This window comes from Erpetoichthys calabaricus, chromosome 6 (assembly GCF_900747795.2).
Source record: "Erpetoichthys calabaricus chromosome 6, fErpCal1.3, whole genome shotgun sequence".
Taxonomy (NCBI): domain Eukaryota; kingdom Metazoa; phylum Chordata; class Cladistia; order Polypteriformes; family Polypteridae; genus Erpetoichthys; species Erpetoichthys calabaricus.
The window spans coordinates 203,607,244-203,630,029 of NC_041399.2; the positions used below are offsets into that span (position 1 = coordinate 203,607,244).

A 22,786-nucleotide genomic window follows, 5' to 3' on the forward strand; every position below is an offset into this window, starting at 1 on the left:
ATTCTGTTACATCTGGCCTGGCAAGTAAAGTACAGTGTAGCCTGGTCGTGGAAAATCTGTGGTATGTTTATGATAACTTGCTGGAGGCAAAATTATCAGCTGAATATTTTTAACAGAATCCAGATTACAGCCTTGGTTCATTACGGAGTTTGCATATAGAACATACATTTACATGAACAACTGTGAAATATACTGTAAATTCTTTAGCTACTAAGGCTAAGGGCCTGTGCTTATATGTGGAAGGTTGTTGGTTCAAATCCAGTTACTGCCAGAAGAATTGCTACTCCATTGTGCCACTGAGTAAATCCCTTAACCTGAAAATTGTTCAAGGGGTGTGCTGTTCAATGGCTGACACCGCACTCAGACACCCAAAACACATGTGGAAAGACAATTTCCACTCGGGGACCAATAAAGAATATCAAATCAAGATAAAAAAAAACAAACAAGATAGTTTAAATACTTTGTAGTATATAAAGTATGTCATTTAAGTCTGCTAGATGGTGATGTATAGGGTATGTAAATTATTACTTGGCCCTTACCTTGCATCTGATACTTCTGGGCTAAGCTCCAGCTCCCTGCAACCTAGAAGTGAATTAGGCAAGTTTGGCAATGGGTGAATGGATAAATGCATAGAAATTGGGTGAAAAATAATTTGCACAGTTGTTGATAAACACACCAGAAACTTAATGTTATTGTCAAAAAAGAATAAATACATCATAGGTAAAACAAATTGTCTTTATGTTTTTTATATATATATATATATATATATATATATATATATATATATATATAGTTAGATCTTTTTCCCCCCGAAAGTCTTGGTAAAGGAAGTCTTTTTACTGTCTTTAATTTCTACAATGATGATGGGAACAAAAATTAAAACAATGAGGCAAGTGCCTTACCAGATTTTTTCTTTGATAATTTTCTGCAAATATTAAGTTGAGTGCATGGCATTTTCCTTTTCAGAGATCAGCTGTATTTCTAATTATACATTGTTTATCCCATGCTAGTGATCCTTACGTATACCTTATCACTATTCTCTTGTGAGCTTATTATAAATTGTCCATTAGACCTACTTAGCGAAGCAGCATCATGAGCTTTGTGAAGTGGATGTTAAACATAACATCTAGATGAAATATTTCGATAATGGACTGTGCCGCTGTACAACTGCATATGGACAAACACGTATTTTTTTCTTCATAGTCTGAGCCACATCTGTTTCTGTAAGCAAGTCATCTTAAATAACTAAAATTCTCCAACATTACTTTATATATATATATATATATATATATATATATATATATATATATATATATATATATATATATATATATCCATCCATCCATCCATTTTCCAACCCGCTGAATCCGAACACAGGGTCACGGGGTCTGCTGGAGCCAATCCCAGCCAACACAGGGCACAAGGCAGGAACCAATCCTGGGCAGGGTGCCAACCCACCGCAGGACACACACAAACACACCCACACACCAAGCACACACTAGGGCCAATTTAGAATCGCCAATCCACCTAACCTGCATGTCTTTGGACTGTGGGAGGAAACCCACGCAGACACGGGGAGAACATGCAAACTCCACGTAGGGAGGACCCGGGAAGCGAAGATGTAGATATATATATATATATATATATATAGATGTAGATATATAGATAAATATATATATATCAATATATCTATATCTATCTATCTATCTATCTATATCTATCTACATTACATATCTATTTATTTATTTATATAAATATATATATATATATATCAAATTATACTTTATTTGCAAACAGCATAAATAATTAAGATTTTTTTAAATGCAGGTATGTGCTTAAGATGAAGCCATTATTAAATGATAAATGTAATTATTTAATGAATTGTATGTACAGGATGCCAGACTCTGTAATTACTGGTACTTTATTCATCAGTAGACACTTTACAGTATTATAACTGTGATATTGCACTGTATTTCTTACTGCTTTCTAGTGTATCACTATTTTTGGTATTGCATGGTTTTTATTTATCTTACCTGTTTCATTTTATATATGTATTAGGTGGTTAGTTATTTAGCCTATATGTACTTGTTTAATTTTGCTCTGAGCTGCTGGAACTCCCAAATTTCCCTTTGGGGATTAAGTAAGTGTTATCTATGTCGTTATTTAAACCAAAATAAGGATTAAAGGTTTGGCTTTGTTTTGTTCGTAGATTCACGTAAATGCATGCATAAATTTTGTCATCTAAAGCTCAGCTCTGGAGTGTTTAGTTACAGCCAACATAAATTGAACAAGGTGCTACCATAGGAATATAAACTGGTATAGATTTTCATTTACTGTAAATAAAAAAAAAATTGTACTGTGCATAATTAATATAAATTCTTTTTTGGCTAAAGCAAAGCATTTACAGTTGTTTAGCTTATTATAAATTGAATTTTTACAAGTGAAATCCTTTTTCTTAGAACTACATTTATAGTGGATTAATATTTTGGTACCTAAAATAATTACCTCAGTAGATATTGTATTTCTTTTTTTAACATTTTGTTCTTTCTTTAAAGAAACGATGTCTTTGTTTTTAGAAGCAATTTAAATTTTGGACAGAAATCGCCTGAAGACTTTTTTGTTCAAAGTAGCACTGTGTTTTTTGAAAGTATAATGACACTTGATCCATTTAGCCTGGGACGTACTTCATAAGAATATTAACTGTAGCTCTTTTAATACACATGGTAATGAAGCTTGACACTTTTATAAGGCATTTGCTTTTCTGTTGCATGTTTCATGAAGGATTTTTTTTTTCTTTTTTTTTTTTTTTAAATGTGGTTCACAGAATGAAAAGCACGTTTGGGTTTGTTTATGTAAATCGGTAAATACAATTTTATAATTTGCACAATGAATGTTTTTTTTGGAATTTCTATTAATATATTGGCATTAACAAGTCATCATTGTGCTCAAGAATTTTTCTGTTTCATTTACTTTGTATTTTGGCACTTACTGTAGCCTAGTCAATCCTCATAAATCAGTATTTTCCCCATTTTGTAAATTTTACTGGCATGTTTGAATTTGCTGCAACTGAGGAAAAGTCATTTGGGGAAAGCTCTGAGTTAGAGCTATTTACAGCAATGAATGACATTGTGAAAGGTTTGAGCGCCTATTACTGCACTCTGAGTCTCTCTGCTTATTGAACGCACCCACAGTTGAGGACACTGGTGTGCCGCTTTTTATGAACAACTTGCTCTTTTCACCTACACTGGAGGAGAGCCTATTCACTGGACTGAGATATGGCTCATAAAAACATGCATTGCCATGCTTGAGTGCCTTTAACACCTAGAACAACATTTAAAACAGCACTGCTCCATGATGCATTGAATTTTTCTACAGTAGCACAGAAATGCCTTGTGGTTTTTTTGAAACAAATCTAGAATTAATCTCACTTCCTTTCCCTAATAAATCAGCATGAGCTGTGTTAAAATTCTTTTAAAAAGGAGGAGATTGATTGCTGTCTGTATGTGGCTTTAAGCTATTTCTGTAACCAAAAGACAATGATTTTCTTCCACATTAAGTCAGTGCATAATTTGATCTCACTATTCTACATAATAAATACACAAAATAAACTCACAGTTCTCCATGTTGATTGTTGTCTGAATTAAATTAGGTGCTAATTAGTAAATAATAGGGTGTCAAAGTAATCAACTCTGCTGCCTTGCAATTTTAGAGACTTTGGTTCAGTTCCCAGTCTTTTCACTCTCTGAGCTCTCATTCTCCTTGACAGTCTTATTCTTCAGTTACTCTGGGCTTCTTTTATTTTTCAAAGACATGTATTACATGTGCAACTCTAAATTGACTTGGTATTGGTGATCGTGCTGTCTAAAGAACTAGCATCACCTTAGGGTTTAGTTCCTGCCTTGAGCCTGATGCTGCCAGGCTGTTGTGATAACAATTAGTTCCTGCCTTGAGCCTGATGCTGCCAAGCTAGGTTTCAGCTTCCAGTAACTCTGTTAATGGAAAATACAGTGTCAGAAAAATGGTAATATTAATCTGAATCTTACATAACCAGTTTTAAAGGGTGGCTTGTATAACAGTACTGCATATCTCATACAATTCTAATTGCATGTTAAGTCATAAAGCTCATAAAAATAATTGAATATCCACTTATTTTATGTGAATATCTAATCTATAAATATCTAGTGAGTTTCTAAAATAAAATAATGCAATTCTTTATTCAGCTTTTATAAAAACATGCTAAATTAAGTGAGAACAATGCAGACCAGAAAAGGAAACCCCCAACAATAAGGCAATTACGATTCATCCAGCCTCAAATATTTAAAGTTAATAAGATAACCAACTTTTGTGCCAGGAATGTTGAATTTAAGATTTTGCAGGGGGCTCTTGACCCTGAATTGATTTGAACAACTTTTAGAATATTATTTTCTCTAAAAAAAAAAAAAAACATGTTTATTTATTTTTAAACTTTGCTGTCTCTTTTCAAACACCTGTCTATTTTGGAACTATATGCAAACAGACTAGAAAATGCAGACACCTCGACAACAATTTATTTCTTGTATAGCCCAAAATCACACAAGGAGTGCCGCAGTGGTCCCTGTAGGAAATAAAAATGGAAGAAATCTTGTGAAAGGCAATTCAGAGAGCGAGAGAGAGAAGCCCCTTTTCAGGTAGGTCGTGTAATGGCTGTCAAAAAATGGGGTGAGTTCGACACACATAGCAGAACACAAGTAATCCTCTTCACTGAGCTCGATGGCCAGTCTATCATGGCCATTTTAGGAATACAACACAGTAGTACAAACTACAAAGCAAAATACAAGAATAGGTTATATCACTCACTTAATACAGAACTATCACATATGAGGATACATATTTATTAGGAATGCAGACATGAATGCAAAAGGTTTTTTTGTTGTTTGTTTTTTGTTAAATGAAGAAGCCAAGAGAAGTGAACATATTGTAAAGACTTAGCTAAAGGGGGGGATATTAATGCTGTAAATTATTTTATGCTTTATGTTTGTAATTAATTTAGATCACTCTGCAGAGATCTGTTTTCACTTTGACATTAAAGAGTCTTTTTCTGGTGATCCATGTCAAAAAAAGCAAAATGAAGTCCTCTGTGATAACAATAAAATGTGAGAACTTCCATGGGGTAAATAGTTTTTATTGGTGCTGCATATATAGAAGAGCAAATTTTAGAAAATCAAAGTCAACTTTCCATAAATGCTTATAAAACTAAAATTCTAAAGAGCACTTCTTGTATAATTGAATGGAAACTGCACAGAAAGTACACTCTGTATGTTAAATCTTTTTTATTACATTTATCATCACTACTTCTTATGTTGCTGTTTCTATTAATATTTAAATTTCGACAGTGCTGTTTTAAGATGAAAACAAAAAATATGATTTTTGCCACACTTTTTGGCTTGGCTTTTTGTAGAGGTTTTATTTAACAATTTTTTTTAAATGTAATAATTTCATTTAAATAAGATATTGAATTATTCCATTAACAAGCTGACCCCACAAAATGCTTTCCAGATGCAGCTTTTCAAATGTATGTTTTCCACATTTAGATGTAATGACTCTGTAGCTCAGCTACAAAATTATTTTTTTTATTTATATATTTATTTATTTTTTATAATTCCAAGCCAGCATATATGTTTAGGAATGGGTATAACATTTTTATGATTTACCATTTATTTATATTTTTAATTTATTGTTAACCAATTTTTTATAACCTTATAATGCCTTTAGGAGTGTGGAACACCCATTGAATCAAAACATGTACTACTTTATGTGTAATTTTTGGTTGTTTTATATTTTTTATTCGTAGTATGTTTATTTTTTGTTTTATTGCATTGTTATTGTTGCTTATAACTTTTTTTTTTTTTTTTACTTAATAATGCAACCTTTTTTTTTTTTTGAGCAGATCAGGCTAGGAATTCTACCACATACAATAACTATAACTAGCACTCCATACTTAATGAATATTGGTCATTTTTAATATGAGAGTGAGTATTATGTATTTGTATAGAGTACAGACAAGGATCAATATACTATGACCGTGATCAGAACAAACTAATTAGACAAATGATGTGCCCCAAAAAATGTAAATATTCAGTACTATCCATATGTCTTGCGACAGTTCAACAGGGCCCTCAATTATGTTTGAGACAAAGATTCATTTTTTCCTACATGCACCCATCTCCCTCAAACCACACTCCACTCCCCCCTGGCCCCACAGCTTAAAATTAGAAATCATACAATTCAGATGTGATTAAAGTGCACAGTGCAGACTTTCATTTAATGGGATTTGCATACATTGCAGTCGCAGGACGCTTTTTCTACCTACCATTCCCCTTCCATTTCAGGGTATCCTAATGTTTGGCACACAGCAATGTCTATTTAAACCGTCATAGTTAGTACTTTGTTGCTCATCCCTTTCATGCAATGACTGCTTGAAGTCTGAGATTCAAAGGCATCACCAGGTGCTGAGGATCTCCTCTAGTGATGCTCTGCCAAGCCTCTAATACAGCCATGTTCAGCTCTTGCTTGTTTCAAGGGCTTGTCCCCGTAAAGTTTTCTCTTCAGCATATGGAAGGTATGCTCAGTTGAATTTAAATTGGGTGCCTGGCTTGGCTATTCAAGAATTTTCCATTTTTTAGCTTTGTAGAACTCCTGTGTTACAGGATGAAAGGCTGCCCAGTGAGTTTAGAAGCATTTACGGGAACTTGAGAATTCATTGTCCCACTGCCATCAGTGAAGAATTGAAAATACTTTTTAAACATGGTCCCCCCCATTTCAGGATCCATAATGTTTGCCACAATGTACTAAATAGGACTTCTTTTAATTTATTTACTATTGCTATGCCTAAAATTGGGTGATTTTATGTTTTAATTTGTGCTCATATTTACAATTTTGGTCTGAATTATTGGCTACCTTGCATTTTAGGCATATCATATATAATATCTCCTAGGTAAAAGTGGACAAAGATAAAGATTTGGTGTGTATACACTCATTTGTCGTATATAGGGAAGCACAGAATCAAATAGTAATAAATGAAAAAGGAAATGCATGGAAATTGTTTAAGAGCTAGAAAGCTGTCATGACACCATTACTGGCATGCTTTTGAAAGATTCTAATCTGTTTGATTGGAACAACTTGAAACATGATATCAGTTTTTTCAAACTGTAAAACAGTTCCGCAAATACCCAACCATTCAAAATGAAGTTTTAAAAGCAACATGTATAAAGTAAATGAAAGCTTAAAAATGACATTAACTGTTTCCAGGTACTATGAAATGTCCAAATTACGCTCGTGTTCTGCTAGAGCAATACTGGCTGTACATGTTTGTTTTCAAATTGCCTCCTTTTGCCGTACTGAAGTTGGTCCATGTAAGCGATGCATGTAGTTGCCGAGGGTGATTTTTATGCTTCCTTCTCAGGAGACTTTTTGTGTCATGGCTTATTACTTCTTGTTTGCCATGCTAGAGCTGCTGCCATCAGTACATCATATGGATTTGTACTTTCAATCTTTTATTTCCTCCTTGTTATAGTCACTTGGTTTCTCTTATCATGTTTTGTTCCTAACCCCCTCCCATACCTTGCCGTATATGAATGTCTTGGCTGATAGGAGACTTTCACCAGTTCCTTCTTTTCATCACTGCTTCAATAATAGCTTGATAATCAAACCACACAACAACACACTGATTACACTCATCATTATACTTTGATTTTTTTTATTGACGGGATGAGGCACAAAACCATTTGTATGTACTACTTGGAAAATACAATCATTTTACAAAATCATTCAACCACTAAACACAATGCTTTGAAGATCGTATGTCACAACCAGTTTAAAGCGGTTTAACATCTGGAAGAAGGGTGAGTCTGGCAGCCTAATGCCTGGAATCAAGTGTTCAGTCGCAGAATATTCAAGTGCACCAAATGAAGAAAGGAAAAAAATACACACAAGCAATTTGCCATCTTGGACAGAAGAGTATGTTATGTTATGAACATATCGAAAGCAAGGTTTTGATGGTGGGGAAATTAGGGCCACTGTAATGAATGGGGGAGGGAAAGAAGCTAAGGTGGAGGCCAACGATGAAATCAATGGAAGTGATATTTGATCACATGCCCAGAATGGGGTTTCAACTTCAAGGATGCTTAAGACCACTGAAAATGGAAGAAACAAACCTGGGAAGTAATTCGCTTGCCTGAGTATGTGCAGATAATAGCTGTTAAAGTGGTTGCCACTGTGTCCGTATACTTTTTAAATTGTAGCCTGTGAAACTGATAGTGAGCTGTGTACACTCCTGTGAATATTTTAATACCCATAATTCAATGTAATGTATACAGAGGATTCAGAAATTATTCAGACCCCTTTACTTTCATCACATTATGTTGCATGTTGATTCTAAAATTATTTGAATTAATTTTTTCCCTTAACTGTCAGTACCCTGGAATCACAGTCCAAAAACAGAAATGTTTTTGCAAATTAATTAAAAATGGAAAATAACTGAAATATCCCATTGACAGAAGTATTGTTGCACTTGGGCTTCTGAGTTGCACAGAAAGAGAGCCAGGAGAGGGAGAACTGGGCAAAGATACTTTTATTCTGACACTTAAAGGAAAAGTATCAGACTTTTCTTCCAACACACAGCAAACTTCTTAGTCGCTTTACACCAGCAGTGGTTCCTTCAGAATAAAAGAACTTGAAGTGTTCAGTCAAAGGGAAGCACGAACGTAGCCACAAGCAGTTTGCTTTAAAGAACATAAACGATATGTGGCATATGACTTAGGTGCTATTGTCTACATCTGATCCTGCCTAAATAAACTTTAAGTTACTTGAAAAGTGTATTTGTTTTGTTTCTGATTGCTGTTTTGAAGGTGTTTCTTCTCTGTGGTTGAACTAGCCCCAGAAAAAAATGCAGTGTGACCGGTCACAATATTTAGATCACTTTGCTACAACACATGAATTTTGCTCAACTGTGGTCATTTCAATTAATTGGACTGAGAAGGAAAGGTACACACCCGTATATGAAAGTCCTACAATTGACAATGTGTATCAAATAAAACAACAAGCCATGAGGTTGAAGGAATTGGCAGCAGAGCTTAGAGACTGGATTGTGTCAAGGCACAGATCAGGGGAATGATCCAAAAAATTCCTGCAGCATTGAAGGTTACCAAAACCACAGCTGCCTTCCTCATTCAGAAGTTTGGAACAACCACACCTCTTCCTAGAGCTGGCCACCCAGCCAAATTGAGCAATCATGGGAGAAGAGCCACGGTAAGAGAGGTGACCAAGAACCCGTTTGTCACAGCTCCAGTGAACCTTTGTGGAGAAGAACAACCATCAGTGCAGCCCTCCATTGATCTGATCTGGCAGAATGGCCAGACAGAAGCCTCTACTTGGTAAAAGACGCATGGAAGCCCACTAGAAGTTTGTGAAAGACATCTAAAGGACTTTAGGACTGTGAGAAGCAAGATTCTGTGGTCTGAAGAAGTCAAGGTAAGGGTTGTGTCTGCGTCATGCACTGCTCATCACCTGTTCAATACCATTACAGCGATGATGCATGGTGGTGTAAGAATCATTTTGTGTTTTTTTTTTTTTCCTTTCCAGTGGCAAGGACTAGGAGACTAGACCAGGTTGAGGGAAAGCTGAAAGAAGCAAAGTACAGCGATACCCTTAATGAAAACCTGCTCCATAGCACTCTGGACGTCAGACTGGGCCGAAGATTCATCTTCCAACAGAACAAATGACAGTAACCACACAGCAAAGGCAAAACAGAAGTGGCGTAGGCACAACTCTGGATATGTCCTTGAGTGACCCAGCCAGAAACTGGACTTGAATCCAATCAAACACCTATAAATAGCTGTCCACCGACAGTCTCCGTCCATCATGACAGAGCTTGAGAGGATTTGCTAGGAAGAAAGGCAGAAAATCCTGAAATCCCGGGTGTACCAGGCTTGTTATGTCTCATCCAAGAACACTCCAGGCTGTATCCAAATGTGATTCAACAAAGTACTGAGTAAAGGGTCAGAATACATGTGTTAGTGTAATATTTCAGTTCTTTATTTGTAATAAATTTACAAAAATGTCTAAACTCTTGTTGTCACTTTGTCATTCTGGTGTACTGAGTGTTGCTTGATGTGGGGTAAAAAAATAATTCAATTGATTTTAGCACAAGTTTACAACAATAAAATGTAAAATAAGTATGTGATAGTGTATTTATACACTATATGCTTAACATTGCATTCTCAAATTCACTTAATCCAGTTCAGGGCCAGTTTAGAATTGCTAGTCTATCGTATGAGATGTAGTACAGACTTGGCGAGAACATCTGTGAACATTTATGCTTCATATTAATTCAAACATAATATTTCTGGTTAAACATTTTGCTTGCGTATAAATTTGTTGTGCAACCTGTTATTTACCCTTTTCTAATAATTGTCCACTTTCAGTGAAGCTTACAAGTAACTAAATAGGCACAATATGCAGAAACTTCCACTATTTACTTTTCATACTACTGTACAAACTTTTTAGGTTTTTGCTTTAATGCAGTTGCACTTCAAAAGGGGCACTGCTAGCCTATAGTAATCATGCCTGAGGGGTATTTTACAATGTTTTTATATTTCTGTGCATGACTAGATTGAAATATAAAACAGTCCAGCTTTAACAGGAGACATTGTCATTCATTTACCTCTCTAGCTCAACGCACATGTTTTGGGGAGTTACTTTTTAATTCAGCATCTCGCACCTCCCCATTAAATCTGTTCGATTCATTCCACAGATGCCTGTCATCTCTCCTGTCATACCATTTGAGTCCAAACATCACCAACTACTTCTAAGTGTTAACCTATGCCATATCCTTCAATAAAGCTCAAGAAAAGCCACATAAATTACCTCTATTACATTACTTAGCCCTTGAACTTTCCATACATAACCTGCTACACAGGGTATTCACAGTTTTACCATGAAAGAAATGCATATCCCATTGCTTTCCAATTAAAATCTGATGATGTATTTTTCAAACTCGGATTTTGTTTCATATTTTTCATATGTGTCAGTCATTTATTTATGTATTCTGTCCCTTGGGTAACTCAGTAAGAAGACAATAAATATACACTTGTGTATTTGTTACTCTGTATTACATTTCTGGAGCTTTAAGAGTTAGCTCTTGCATGGTTCGTTGTTTTTCTTATGTATATATACTGTGGTGTTGTGTGGTTGGGTGCACAGGGAGAATGGTCTAATGGATAAAGTGCCTGGCTGTTTAATCCAGAAAAATAGATTGCAGCTCCAGTAACATCCCAATTATGCTTCTAAAGCTCACAATGAAGAAATAACGAAAAATGTGGTTGTATGGCTTATTATTGGGTGCAAAATATCAACTAATTTAAATATATGTATATACAGTTTGATAAGGATTTTGTTTGACAAAAAAATTTTAATAATTCAATTCCTTTAATTATAATAATATTTGATAATTATTGTATATGTGTTTTTGACAGAATAAACTAAAATGCAATTTATTTTCTTAAGGACCTGTTGGAGTGGGATTAAATGAACTTAAAAGGAAACTTCTTATTTCTGACCCACAGCACTATGGCGTCACAGTACCACGTAAGTCTTATCTACTCTTGGTTTTTATGTGTTCTATCGATAGTTGCTAATTTTAAGTTTTGTAAGAATAATGGCTCAATTTATTTAAATATTTTATCTAGTACCAGTTTTCAGAGGAAGAAATAATGAAATGAGTACTTGCACAAGTTATTTATTAATAGCATACTATATACAAAGTATACACACATATTTGTTCCCTATAAACTGCAATTTGATAGGATAGTGTCCAGAATTAACAGACACACTGAAACAGTTGGACAAATGTATCCTAATGTTAATGGAACCCAGTTTAGGCAGTGGTAAATAGTACTTTCATTGACTCGGTGCAGTTGTGTCTTAAATTACTGTCTTATTTTGAAATCTAATCTGTAAGTCTATGCGAGAGTTTTACTCGGTAGGTGAGCAAGTGTGTCCATCTGTATAAATGAACATGGAAGCTTTACAGGATAGGTAAGCAAGTTTGTCCATTACCTCCGTATCAATCAGGTACTATATATGTTCCACATGTTTGCTTACTACTGCTTGGTATGCATCATTCACATTGCATATTTCATTGTTCCTCAATGTGTTCACTCTTTAGAGTGAACTCTGTGCGATCAAGTGTATTATACATGAGCGTGCATTGAAGTGAACATCACTGCAGAAAAATTCACTTGCATTAAGTCAGCTTGACTGCTGCCGGCAATGAGCACATCTCACGACGGTCAGTCAGTAGGTGGTAGTAATCAAATCACAAAACAAATTCTGGAAGAAGTAATAGTTTTCCCAAATTAAGACATCTACCTCTCAAGCTGAAATAAGCATTTTATTCTGAATGATTGCTTAACCATATGCAATTCAATTTCATTTTCTGCATTCATTTAATTTGACTCATATGGTACAGCACCTTCAGTTTTTTAATTTGTACATCATTCATTTTTTATTTCAATAATTATCATTTTTACAATTTCATTTACTGTAAGCAACATGTTGTACATAAAGTGGTTGTTTCTTATGGTGGTTTTGCATTAACAGTTACACAATTTTCACTTATTTAGACACCATTGCAAGGGAGATTAATAGAAAAATCAGACCAAGTTTTTACTTACTTTATTAGTGAAAATAACAGCTGGTGGTAGCTTAGATAAATGTACCAACCAGTACTTTTAAAATAAGAGTAGCACACAAAATGAAGTCCACATTCCCTGCCCTGGGTAATTTTTTGCAATACATGACTTTAAAATTGGCACGCTTTATGTGTGGGGCAGGATTAACTAGTAAGGAAATAAATCGCAGCAAGCAATATTTATACAGAACTCCTAATTTAAAAACAAACTGAAGAAACAAAAGAATAACAGTGTAACTATTAGGAAGCAACTGTATAGACAGAGAGGGAGATAAAAAGATAGATAGCTTTATTTGTCCCCAGGAGGAAAATTGGCTTTTTGCAGAAGTTAATAGACAGATAAATATATACACCCACACTATGGTCTGAACACACACCAGAATGACTAAAACGGATGAAGATTTATGAAAAAAGAAAAGTTCTAGCTTGGCAGTCACAGTCCCAATGAGGCATTATGCAGACATATTGCTGTTAGTATAAAGGAGCACCCCATAGTGTTTCTTGACACACTTCTGCTAAATATTTTGTTGGCGGAAAGTCCCTCAGTGTTAGTGTGTCAGAAGAGCGTATTTGCAGAATAGTTCACAATGGCATTCAGTGTTGTTTCAATTCTCTACTCCTATACTACCTCAACGGGGTCCAGGGTGTGTCACATAACTGAGAAGGCCCTTTGAATTAGCTTGTTAATTTGGTGGGCCTCTCTTGAAGTGACGTGTCCAGCCGAACACGCCACAGCATTGAAGATCACACTTGCCATCACAGAGTTATAGAAGATGTGAAGGATGTCACTTCCCACATTAAAGGATTGCAGTCTTTTGGTTTGGACATTTGCTGAGGAGAGATGCTGGGTATACTGGGAGAAGGATATTAACGATAGAGCTGCCAGGCAAGAGGAAAAGAGGAAGGCCTAAGAGAAGGTTTATGAATGTGGTGAGAGAGGACATGCAGGTGGTGGGTGTGACAAAGCAAGATGACGAGGACAGAAAGATATGGAAAAAGATGCTCTGCTGTGACAAACCCTAACAGAAGCAGCCGAAAGAAGAAGTCTCCAAGGAAGAAGAGCCTGCTCTGTCCTTTCTTATAAAGTTTCTCTGTGTTCTGAGACCAGTCCAACCTGTCATTGATGTGGACTCCCAAGTACCTGCAGGAGCACCTCACTTTTAAATACGTTGTCTGAATAGTCACTGAACATAGAGGCTCTTTAAGTGCGGCGAAAATCACATCATCCTCACAGTGCTGCCAGCTTTGCCCAGGTGGAAATAAATTTTGTGGCGCAAATAGATAATTGCATCCTCCACTCCAGTCTTTGTCCAACAGGCAAACTGCAGTAGTTCCAGGTGGCCTACCATAAAAGGACTCTTACAGTCCAGGACCAGCCTGTCAAAGGTCTTCATGATTTGAGAGGCAGGTGCCTGGTCTGTAGTCATTAGGTGAAGAGGCGCCTGCCTTCTTTGGAGCAGGAACAATGCAGTGTCTTTTCCACAACATCTGCACTTTTTGGAGCCTTAGAGACAGACTGAACAGGAGGCAGAAGGTGACACCATAAAGTTGGTCAGCACAGGCCTTAAGAACTTAAGCAATACAAGTGAGTCTACAACAAGTCCCTAATTTAAAATTTTAAAACAGTCTTTATTTCACCTCTTAATTGAGAGAATGCAGTGTGAATCTTTCTAGAAAGGTAAACTCCCATTCAATACATAGCATGCAGAATACGGAATGGACAGTCAAGATAAGCTGAAGAAGCCTGGAAGAAACCTAACAGAGAAATAGAACATATCAATGATTACAGTACAAAGCAAGTTTTATTTTTGATTTTTGTTTGAAGTAACCATACATGATATCTATATATGAAGGGTTTATACTTTTCACTGACATGAACAAGTCTAGAGGAGTAAACACGGTGAAAACTCTCAATCACACTTCTTATTTTTCAGTTTTCCATTTGTTAAGCACTGCTTTTTATAATAAAAAAAAAAAATCCTTATTTAATTTAAAAAAAAAAAAAAAAAAAAAAATCCACACATAGAAGTCAAACTATTTTTAATCCAATATAGCTCAAACAAGTTTTTGGGTATGATCATGCTTTTTATGATGGATCATGATTTATGTATCTTTTTTTGTCAAATGGTCCCTCTTGGTGGAGCATATGTCGTCATTACTGATTATAACAAGCTCTTATTACCTCACAGACGTAGATTTATACTCACCAGATATATACTAGAAGAACTTTGTTTGGGGAAATGTTTAACATTTTCCCAAAATGTTGTAATTAGTTTCTCCTACTGAACATGACTTTTATTATAGTTAGTATTTTTTTTTTTTTTCGAAGACCTATATCCAAAATGGAAGCATTTCATTTTCAAGAACAATATTATTTCTTTTCTAGTGTAACAGTCAGTTTTTCATAGCCGGCCTGACAGTTCTGAGTGATGGAAGAAATTATTTTCCTTCCTTTTGAATAAATACCATTCCACTGCCTCATATTTTGGCCTTGCAGTCAATTTTATTCTCCCTTTTTAAAATTAAATGACAGTCTGCTTCATTTTTGAGTGGAATCCAACTTTAACTGAAGTCCTATTTTACTTAGTTTCACAGTCATGATGAATGCAGTATTAATAAAAACAATGAACCTACATTTTGCAGAGAGATTAATATTCACATGTACAATTAAATACAGTCACAAAGAAATGTGATAAATGTAAACTTTAATGCAAACATGCCTTAATGTGTTCTGCACAACAGCATTGTACAAACAGTATTCATTATTTATAATATTTCCAGTGTTCTGAGCTTTGATTTAAATTTCTCCTTCATTATGTATTTGGGACCTTACTTGTCTGAACATCATAATTCTTTATTAAACAAGCTGAACACTATAGTTAGTCTCAAAAATAAAAATCTGAGATACACCTCTCATCATTAGTCATCCACTCCCGTCGCTGAGATTGGAGAGTCTTTGCATATAAAAACTGTTGTCTGGGTGCTTCCCGAGTCGCCGCCAAAGAGAAAGCTACTGTTAAAAAATTCTCGTATGACATCTTGGCTAGAATTTGCCAAAAGTCATGTGGGATACTAAAGTGGAAAAAGATTCCATGGTCTGATGAGACCAAAATTGACCTTTTTGGTCATCATAATAAACATTATGTTTGGCATAAACCATAAGCTGCACATCATTAAAAACACACACCCAGACATGGTGTTGGCAGCAGCATGCAAAGTGGATGCTTCTCAACAGCAGGGCCTGGAAGGATTTTCGAGGTAGAGAGTAAAATGAATGCAGCTAAATACAGAGAGATCCTGAAGTTAAACCTGCTACAGCCTGCAAGATAACTATGATTGTGAAGATTTATTTTCCTGCAACACAACAAACGCATACATATATAAAGCCGGAACTGCAAAGGCATAACTCAGAAACAACACTGTTAATGTCCTAGGGTGGCCAAGACAGAGTCCAGACCTCAATTTGTCACTGCACATTTGGATATCAGTTATAGATCTACACATTCCATAGTACATAACCTGGGGTACTATAAAGTTTGGGCAATATGGGTACCCAAACAGCTTACTGATCAGAACACGGCAACATCCTTCAGTGAATTTCAGCAAGTTTCACTCCCTCTGCCCAAAGAAATCTCACTAGATTTACTTTGTTAAAGAATGGTGCAATCCTGCAGTGGAGTGTCCGTGTACATTACACCTTGACTTCAACTAGACTAGCGGCACAGTTTGTGTGTTCAAATTACCCATAAGCCTTTGTGAATGTGTTTCACCAGTTGTGAATTTGTTGCACCAGTTTCTATCCACTGCAGTTTACTACGTAACTTTCAAATCGAAATCACCTCTACTTTTTGATTTACCTTCATACTTAGTGCAAGTTGCCAAAAGTTTCTGCTTCACATGACTCCTTTGATGATGCTTTACATGAAGAAGGGCTTCCATTATTTCATGTTAAATACACTTTCCTTTAATTTCCACGAGGTGTCCCCGAGTATGTGATTCACTATTTAAATGAAAGATTCTGCTGAATTAATTTTATTATTGACTTTAATATTACAATATATTTCTTAAAACAGGGAGAGTAGGATATTTGTTTATGTTAATATGTAAAAGTTACTTTAGTAATGCAAAAAAAAAATTTTTTGAACAGCAATAAAAGTCTCACACATAATAAGTTGTGATATGAATATTACAGCTTCCCAAAGATTAGAAACCCAATCTAGATTTGGAGAGGTAGATAATAAAGGTAGCTTTTAGGTACTTGAGAATTAACCTTACTTTGTATTTCTGCAGCCTGTTTATTGCAAAAGTCTTTTTTTGTTTGAATACGATAACAGATCAAGTTACCTCAACACAGCTTCTTATATTGAAGAACATTTTATTAAGAATAGCAAAACTGGGTTATAAGCTCTGAGTAGCAGTGTAAAGACCTCCAGGGTACATAAAACTGGCAACTAAAGGAAGAAACCTGACAGATAATCAGTCAGTGGCTTTTACCGTACTTATGACCTATTTTATTTTTAGGTTAATGGCCACAGATAGGAACACTGAACCCTCAGCTATGAATTATCATCTGTCAGATTATTTAATATTAGGATTATTATTTAATATTAATGCAGTGGTTCTTAAACTTTTTTTTTTTCATGCAACCCAATTTTGTCTATTGCTTTTCTTCACGACCCGTAACTACAGTGGAAAAGCGGCCAATCTTGATGCCGTTCCACCTGGAAGAATCCCCGCCATTCATCGTCCGGGTTGGGGTGATTCCCACCAGAGAATAGCCGTAGATCCTCATCCTTCCTCCTTGGAGAATCGCCAACACAGTGCGTTTCCAGGGAGTTTGCTTCAGCAATGCTAGTGACGAACCATCACGGGGATTTCTGCAACCATTCGCAATCCATTCTTATTCAGTTTAATTATAATTCATAACTCCGCATGGCCCAATTAGAGATGTCTTATGACCCATAGTTTGAGAAACACTGTCATAATGAAATAATGTGAATTGTCAAGGCTATTGTATTTGTTTGCTCTGTTTAACCATACCAGTTTGCCTGCTGACCCAACAATAACATACTTTGTTTAAATAGACAATAGTTAATTAAAAATAATTGTCTTCATTAAATGTGAGAATTTTTTTTTTCCTCACCCAGACACAACTAGAGCAAAAAAGAGCCATGAGAGTGATGGTGTGGAATACCACTTTATTTCAAAGCATCTTTTTGAAACGGACATCCAAAATAGCAAGTAAGTGTTTTTAAAACCAAATAAACAACTTGGAATTGATTTTTTTAACAACCTCGTGGTAAGGACATAGAAATTAGTTTTTTACCTAAATTCACCAGTTATTAGTTCAGCGTGCTTATGGCAAAGAAAATGAATGGATGGATAGTTCATTATGCTCACATTACAGCAAAAAAAAGTTTATTTTGTGAAGTGGAAGAAATGTAAAACATGCAGTATCATTATGGGATAAGGTGTTCCACGATATGTGCAATTTTATATTTATCATTTACTTCAAAAGAAGAACAGCCCATTATGATAACAAGGGTCATTGTGTATTCTTTATTTATTTTTATTGTACAAATTTATACACTGTATCTTACCACCATCATAAGTGATAGCCAAAGCTAAAACTTGTCTGGTGGGAAATTTACAGTATGTATTTTATCGAAATGTGTACTTTGTAAAGAAAAGCAAACCCACATGTGTACAAACACACAACTGCAGTCATACAAATTAAATCTTGTGTAGCATGATTCCCATTGGTCACAGATTGTTATTTTTGGGTTAAAAATATGTTTTTTTTTCCCAGCATAAGCAATTTTACTGCCATGTGGTCAGTTGCTACACTGTATTTTTTGTTTGTGTTTTTGTTTGAAGAGGGGCGAATTTGTAGAAAGCCCACAAAAATGCAGAGAACAGGCACAATTCATATAGATTTCCAGACCATCTAATTAAGTTCTCGTTCCCAGATACGCTGCCTTGTAATAAGAACTAGTTAAGTAAAAAGCATCAAATCTGACATGCTGTATACTATACCTACTCAAGTCTAATTATAGAGAAGTTACAAGCACTATATGTAGATATCAGTAATAAGTTTGAAGTTACATGTGGTTTATTTTGTGTAATAAACCTCTCTAAGTATTTTACCTTTAAAATGTTTTTCATACAAAATGTGTAGCTGAAAGTGCTTTACGAGAAGTAAAAGAGAATTATAATAAAACAGACAAATAAATACAAACTTAAACAATACATTTAATTACATGGTGCCTCATTGAAGACCATGTGAAATTTAAGGACTTCAGTTGCTGGATGTCAGATTGCCCAACTGGTAATTGTAGGGGACGACAGACTACACAACTGCCTCATGACTTCTGAGCACAGTTTCAAGTTTCTAAAGTCTTGCAATCTCTCCACATTTTGACAGTCAATTAAATCTCAACCTGACAGCACTGTTGGTTGTTCTTTATTTCGCCTTATACAATTTCTTGTATTAGGAATTTCTTAGTTTTCGCATACCCCTTGGGGTCAGAGCGCAGGGTCAGCCATTGTACAGCGCCCCTGGAGCAATTATAGGTTAAGGGTCTTGCTCAAGGGCCCAGCAGAGTAAGATCTCTTTTGGTAGTGACGGGGATTCGAACCGGCAACCTTCCGGATACCAGCACAGATCCTTAGCCTCAGAGCCACCACTCCATATGTATGAATGTTTTCCAGGTATGGTGAGTTTAAGCCGCAGCCTCTGTCCCTCTTCTACCTTTTTCAGTTCTACCATGTTATGAAAAATATTGGACAGATAAGCCTCTCTTCTGTTTTCGTTGGTCCAAAACCCGTTTTTCGTCTTTCATCTATGTTTCATCTATGTTGTATTCAGCTGTCGCACACAAACGAGCGCACCCCATGACTTAAGGATAAATCAGACTCATTTGATTGTTGTCAGTGTGAGTTGTAGACCAGTCTGGTTGAGTCACTTGGACTGTCATAAAACACAATTGTTGGTCATGGAAGTGTACTGCAACTATCCCAAACACTCGAGGTTATGTAAATAAAGTTTTCACATGAAATTGCTGAAAAAATATTGTAGTGTGACAAGGGTTTTATAAAAATGGATGAGTCCCTAAGCATGTTTTAACTAGAGCAGTGTTTCCTACACTTTTCGTTTCTCATGACCTAATTTTGCCGCCTTTGTGTTTTCAAGACCCAGAATCGCCTCCGAAAGTTATCGCAGGGTTTTACAGTATGGTCTCCCTTGGAGAATTGCTACTGACCATCATTCTGATGGATAGTGGTGGTCTCCCATAGAGAATCGTTGGCACAGGTCACAGCGGAGCAATGGAGATTGCTTAAACTGCCCGTGGCAACCCATCATGAGATACTCCACGAACCATTTGCAACCCATTCCCATTGAATATAATTGTAAATTATGACTCTGTGTGGCCCAAATTCACAAAACCCATGACTCATAGATCAAGAAATTATGTACTAAACTCGATTTATAGGTCGTTAGTAGTTACAGTGGTAAATGACAGGGTCCAATGCTGTGATCACATGATCAAAGAGGAGTGACAAACAAACATCTCAGCCAGAGAGATAAAAGATAAAAGTAACCTTCATTGGGTTACAAGTCCAAAAAAAAAAAAAACATCCAGCACCCATTGGGCATTCTACAAAACATAAATTCATTATTGTTATGATTCATCATCCTAGAACATTATACGCAGTGGGTCTTGTCAAAAGTCAGAGCATTCACATTCCTTCTAACATCAAAGAAGGCTGCAGAGTACTTTGATCAGATGGCAGTGGCATATGATGCCACCACAGAAAACCAAAAAAAGAATAGCAGAGGTTAGCAAAGAGTGCAAGTCTTTTAAGTATATGATATTGTAGTATATATTATAATCTATTAGATCTGGTGTGGGAAAAAAAAGTAATTTTGGAAAAGCCAAAAAAAAAACAAATGAGGTTTTAGAAGGTTTTTTAAAATGTTCCACGGGATTAGCCTGGCGTATATAGTATGTCGGTAAAGCATTCCAGATTTTTGGTGCATACAAGCAAAAGGCTGCCTCACCAATTCTTTTATTTCTGGCTCTCTGACTAATAAGCAAACCACTGTTTGAGGATCTAAGATTACAACAGAGAATGTAAGGGGAAAGGCACTCCATAATATATGAAGGAATGTATTCAGAAACCAAAGTATTTTGCAGTCAGTAGCTTAGTTACTGGACTGTAATTTGAAATGGTACTGCAGAGTTGGAGTTAAATTAGATACATTAATCACCCATCTTTATTCATTAACCTGGACTTTGGGTTCTCGGCTGTGAAGTGGAGACATTTTTCTGTGAAAGGTTTGTTCTTCCAGTTTTTATATTTTAGTCAGTTTTAAAACCATTCATGTTTGTGGTATTCTAATCATGTAAATGTAAAAGTTGTATGAGGAATTTTATTGCTTTAGCATTGTACGTTTTTTGGTTATATTTCCCCATAGCATCCAGGAATAGCACTTGGCCCTAGGCTATTATAAGCTGCAAGCCCTTAAATAGTGAACCAGATGTTGTATTGAGGTTTCTGGCCAATAAGGTGTCTTCATTAGTTGAAGCAACGAGTCAAGATGTAGAATCGACTGTTTACTATGTCTGCCACAATACGTGTCAGGTTTAGGTAGGTCCCTCATTGCTGAAGAAAGATTCAGTGATCTTGACTTCGCCAACGATGCTGTGATCTTCATGGAGCCAATGGAGGGTCTGATTGGGGCTCCAGAGAAACTGAGCGAGGAGTCCGAGTGCTTGGATTTACAAGTGCCCTGGGTAAAAAAACAACATCCATGTGTTTCATGACCTCTTTGGCACAACCATTTGTTTATCGGTCTGCAGAGAGCGTGTCGACCTTGTTGTGAGGTTTACTTAACTCGGCAGTGACATTCATGTCTCTGGTGACTCTTCCCTTGAAGTCAGTACACGGATTGAGAGAGCGTTGGGGGGGTTTGTGGGGTCATGAGGTTGCTGGAAACAAGTGAGTAGTTCTCCCAATATCTTTGGAAAAGGACAAAGGTTCCAATCTTTAGAATCCTGGCGCTTCTTGTTTTGTTATAATTTTGTGAGACATGGATGCTATCTAGTGACCCGAGACGATGACTGGACTCTTTAGAGAATCCTTGGGTACCACTGGTTTAACTTTGTGATGAATGAGTGGTTTCTCATGGAGTCCCAAATGAGACACAGTACCTGCATTGTGAGGGATCATCCATGTGGCGCAATTCCCCAACGGTGATCTGGCTCACAGGATTCTCATCGTTGAGGACCTGAGCGGCCAGACCAGGCCAAGGTGACACCCACGTAACAGCTGACTGTGGCAGATAGATGGTCATTTCTGAGGGGTAGTTCTGGGCTGTGTCTGCCATTGCCAACCAGTATCCCGAGCTGTTCCATCGTGTGGTGGGTGCGGCAACACACTGTACCAGTGTATACTTCTTGACCTTGTACATATAGGTGGCAGTGGAGTATTATCAATAATTATTATTATTTTTGTTTGGAAATATCAAAGTGGAACTAAAATTTGTTTTGCAGATGAAGATAGTTGCATTTTGGATCATTTAATGTGTCTGCAGTATTGATATTTAACTCAAACATTCCATGCTCATGTTTATACATACTGTAAAAAAATATAAAAATGCTGTACTTTCTATTTCCAAATTTCAGTTCAGCTATGAGTCTTTAATGTCTGGCAAGCTAAATCCAGGCAATGATAATGACAAGTAGTCTGTTGTCAGTAGTGTCGGAAATTGTCTTGTCAGTAGTTTTGGAATTTCTAGCTTGGTAAAACAGCTCTAAAGTTTTGAGAATGATTCTTAATCAGTCAGTAATCCAGTATTGCCAAAACAGTGAAGTGTACATTCCAGGTTAAGACTCTGGTAGCAGCATTTAGAAGTGCCTTAATTTGAAGATTACAGAAAATGAGAATTTCAGCAACCAACTGGAAGTCGTAAAGGGTTGGTAGATGACAGGCAGGGATCTGCTATGTTTTTTAAATCTTTGTAGAAAATGATTTGTTGTGTAAAGTCTTGAGTAT

The 22,786-nt window shown here is 36.1% G+C and overlaps 1 protein-coding gene across 3 annotated transcripts in view; it reads left to right on the plus strand.

Moving 5' to 3' along the window:
• Positions 1-22,786, plus strand: part of mpp7a (MAGUK p55 scaffold protein 7a) — a 346,325-nt gene that overhangs the window by 297,552 nt on the left and 25,987 nt on the right. For all 3 annotated transcript variants that reach the window (XM_051928990.1, XM_051928989.1, XM_028804346.2), the window contains 2 exons: positions 11,542-11,622; positions 17,875-17,968. In XM_051928990.1, coding sequence (XP_051784950.1) covers positions 11,542-11,622; positions 17,875-17,968 — 175 coding nt within the window. The remainder of the gene's footprint in view (positions 1-11,541; positions 11,623-17,874; positions 17,969-22,786) is intronic.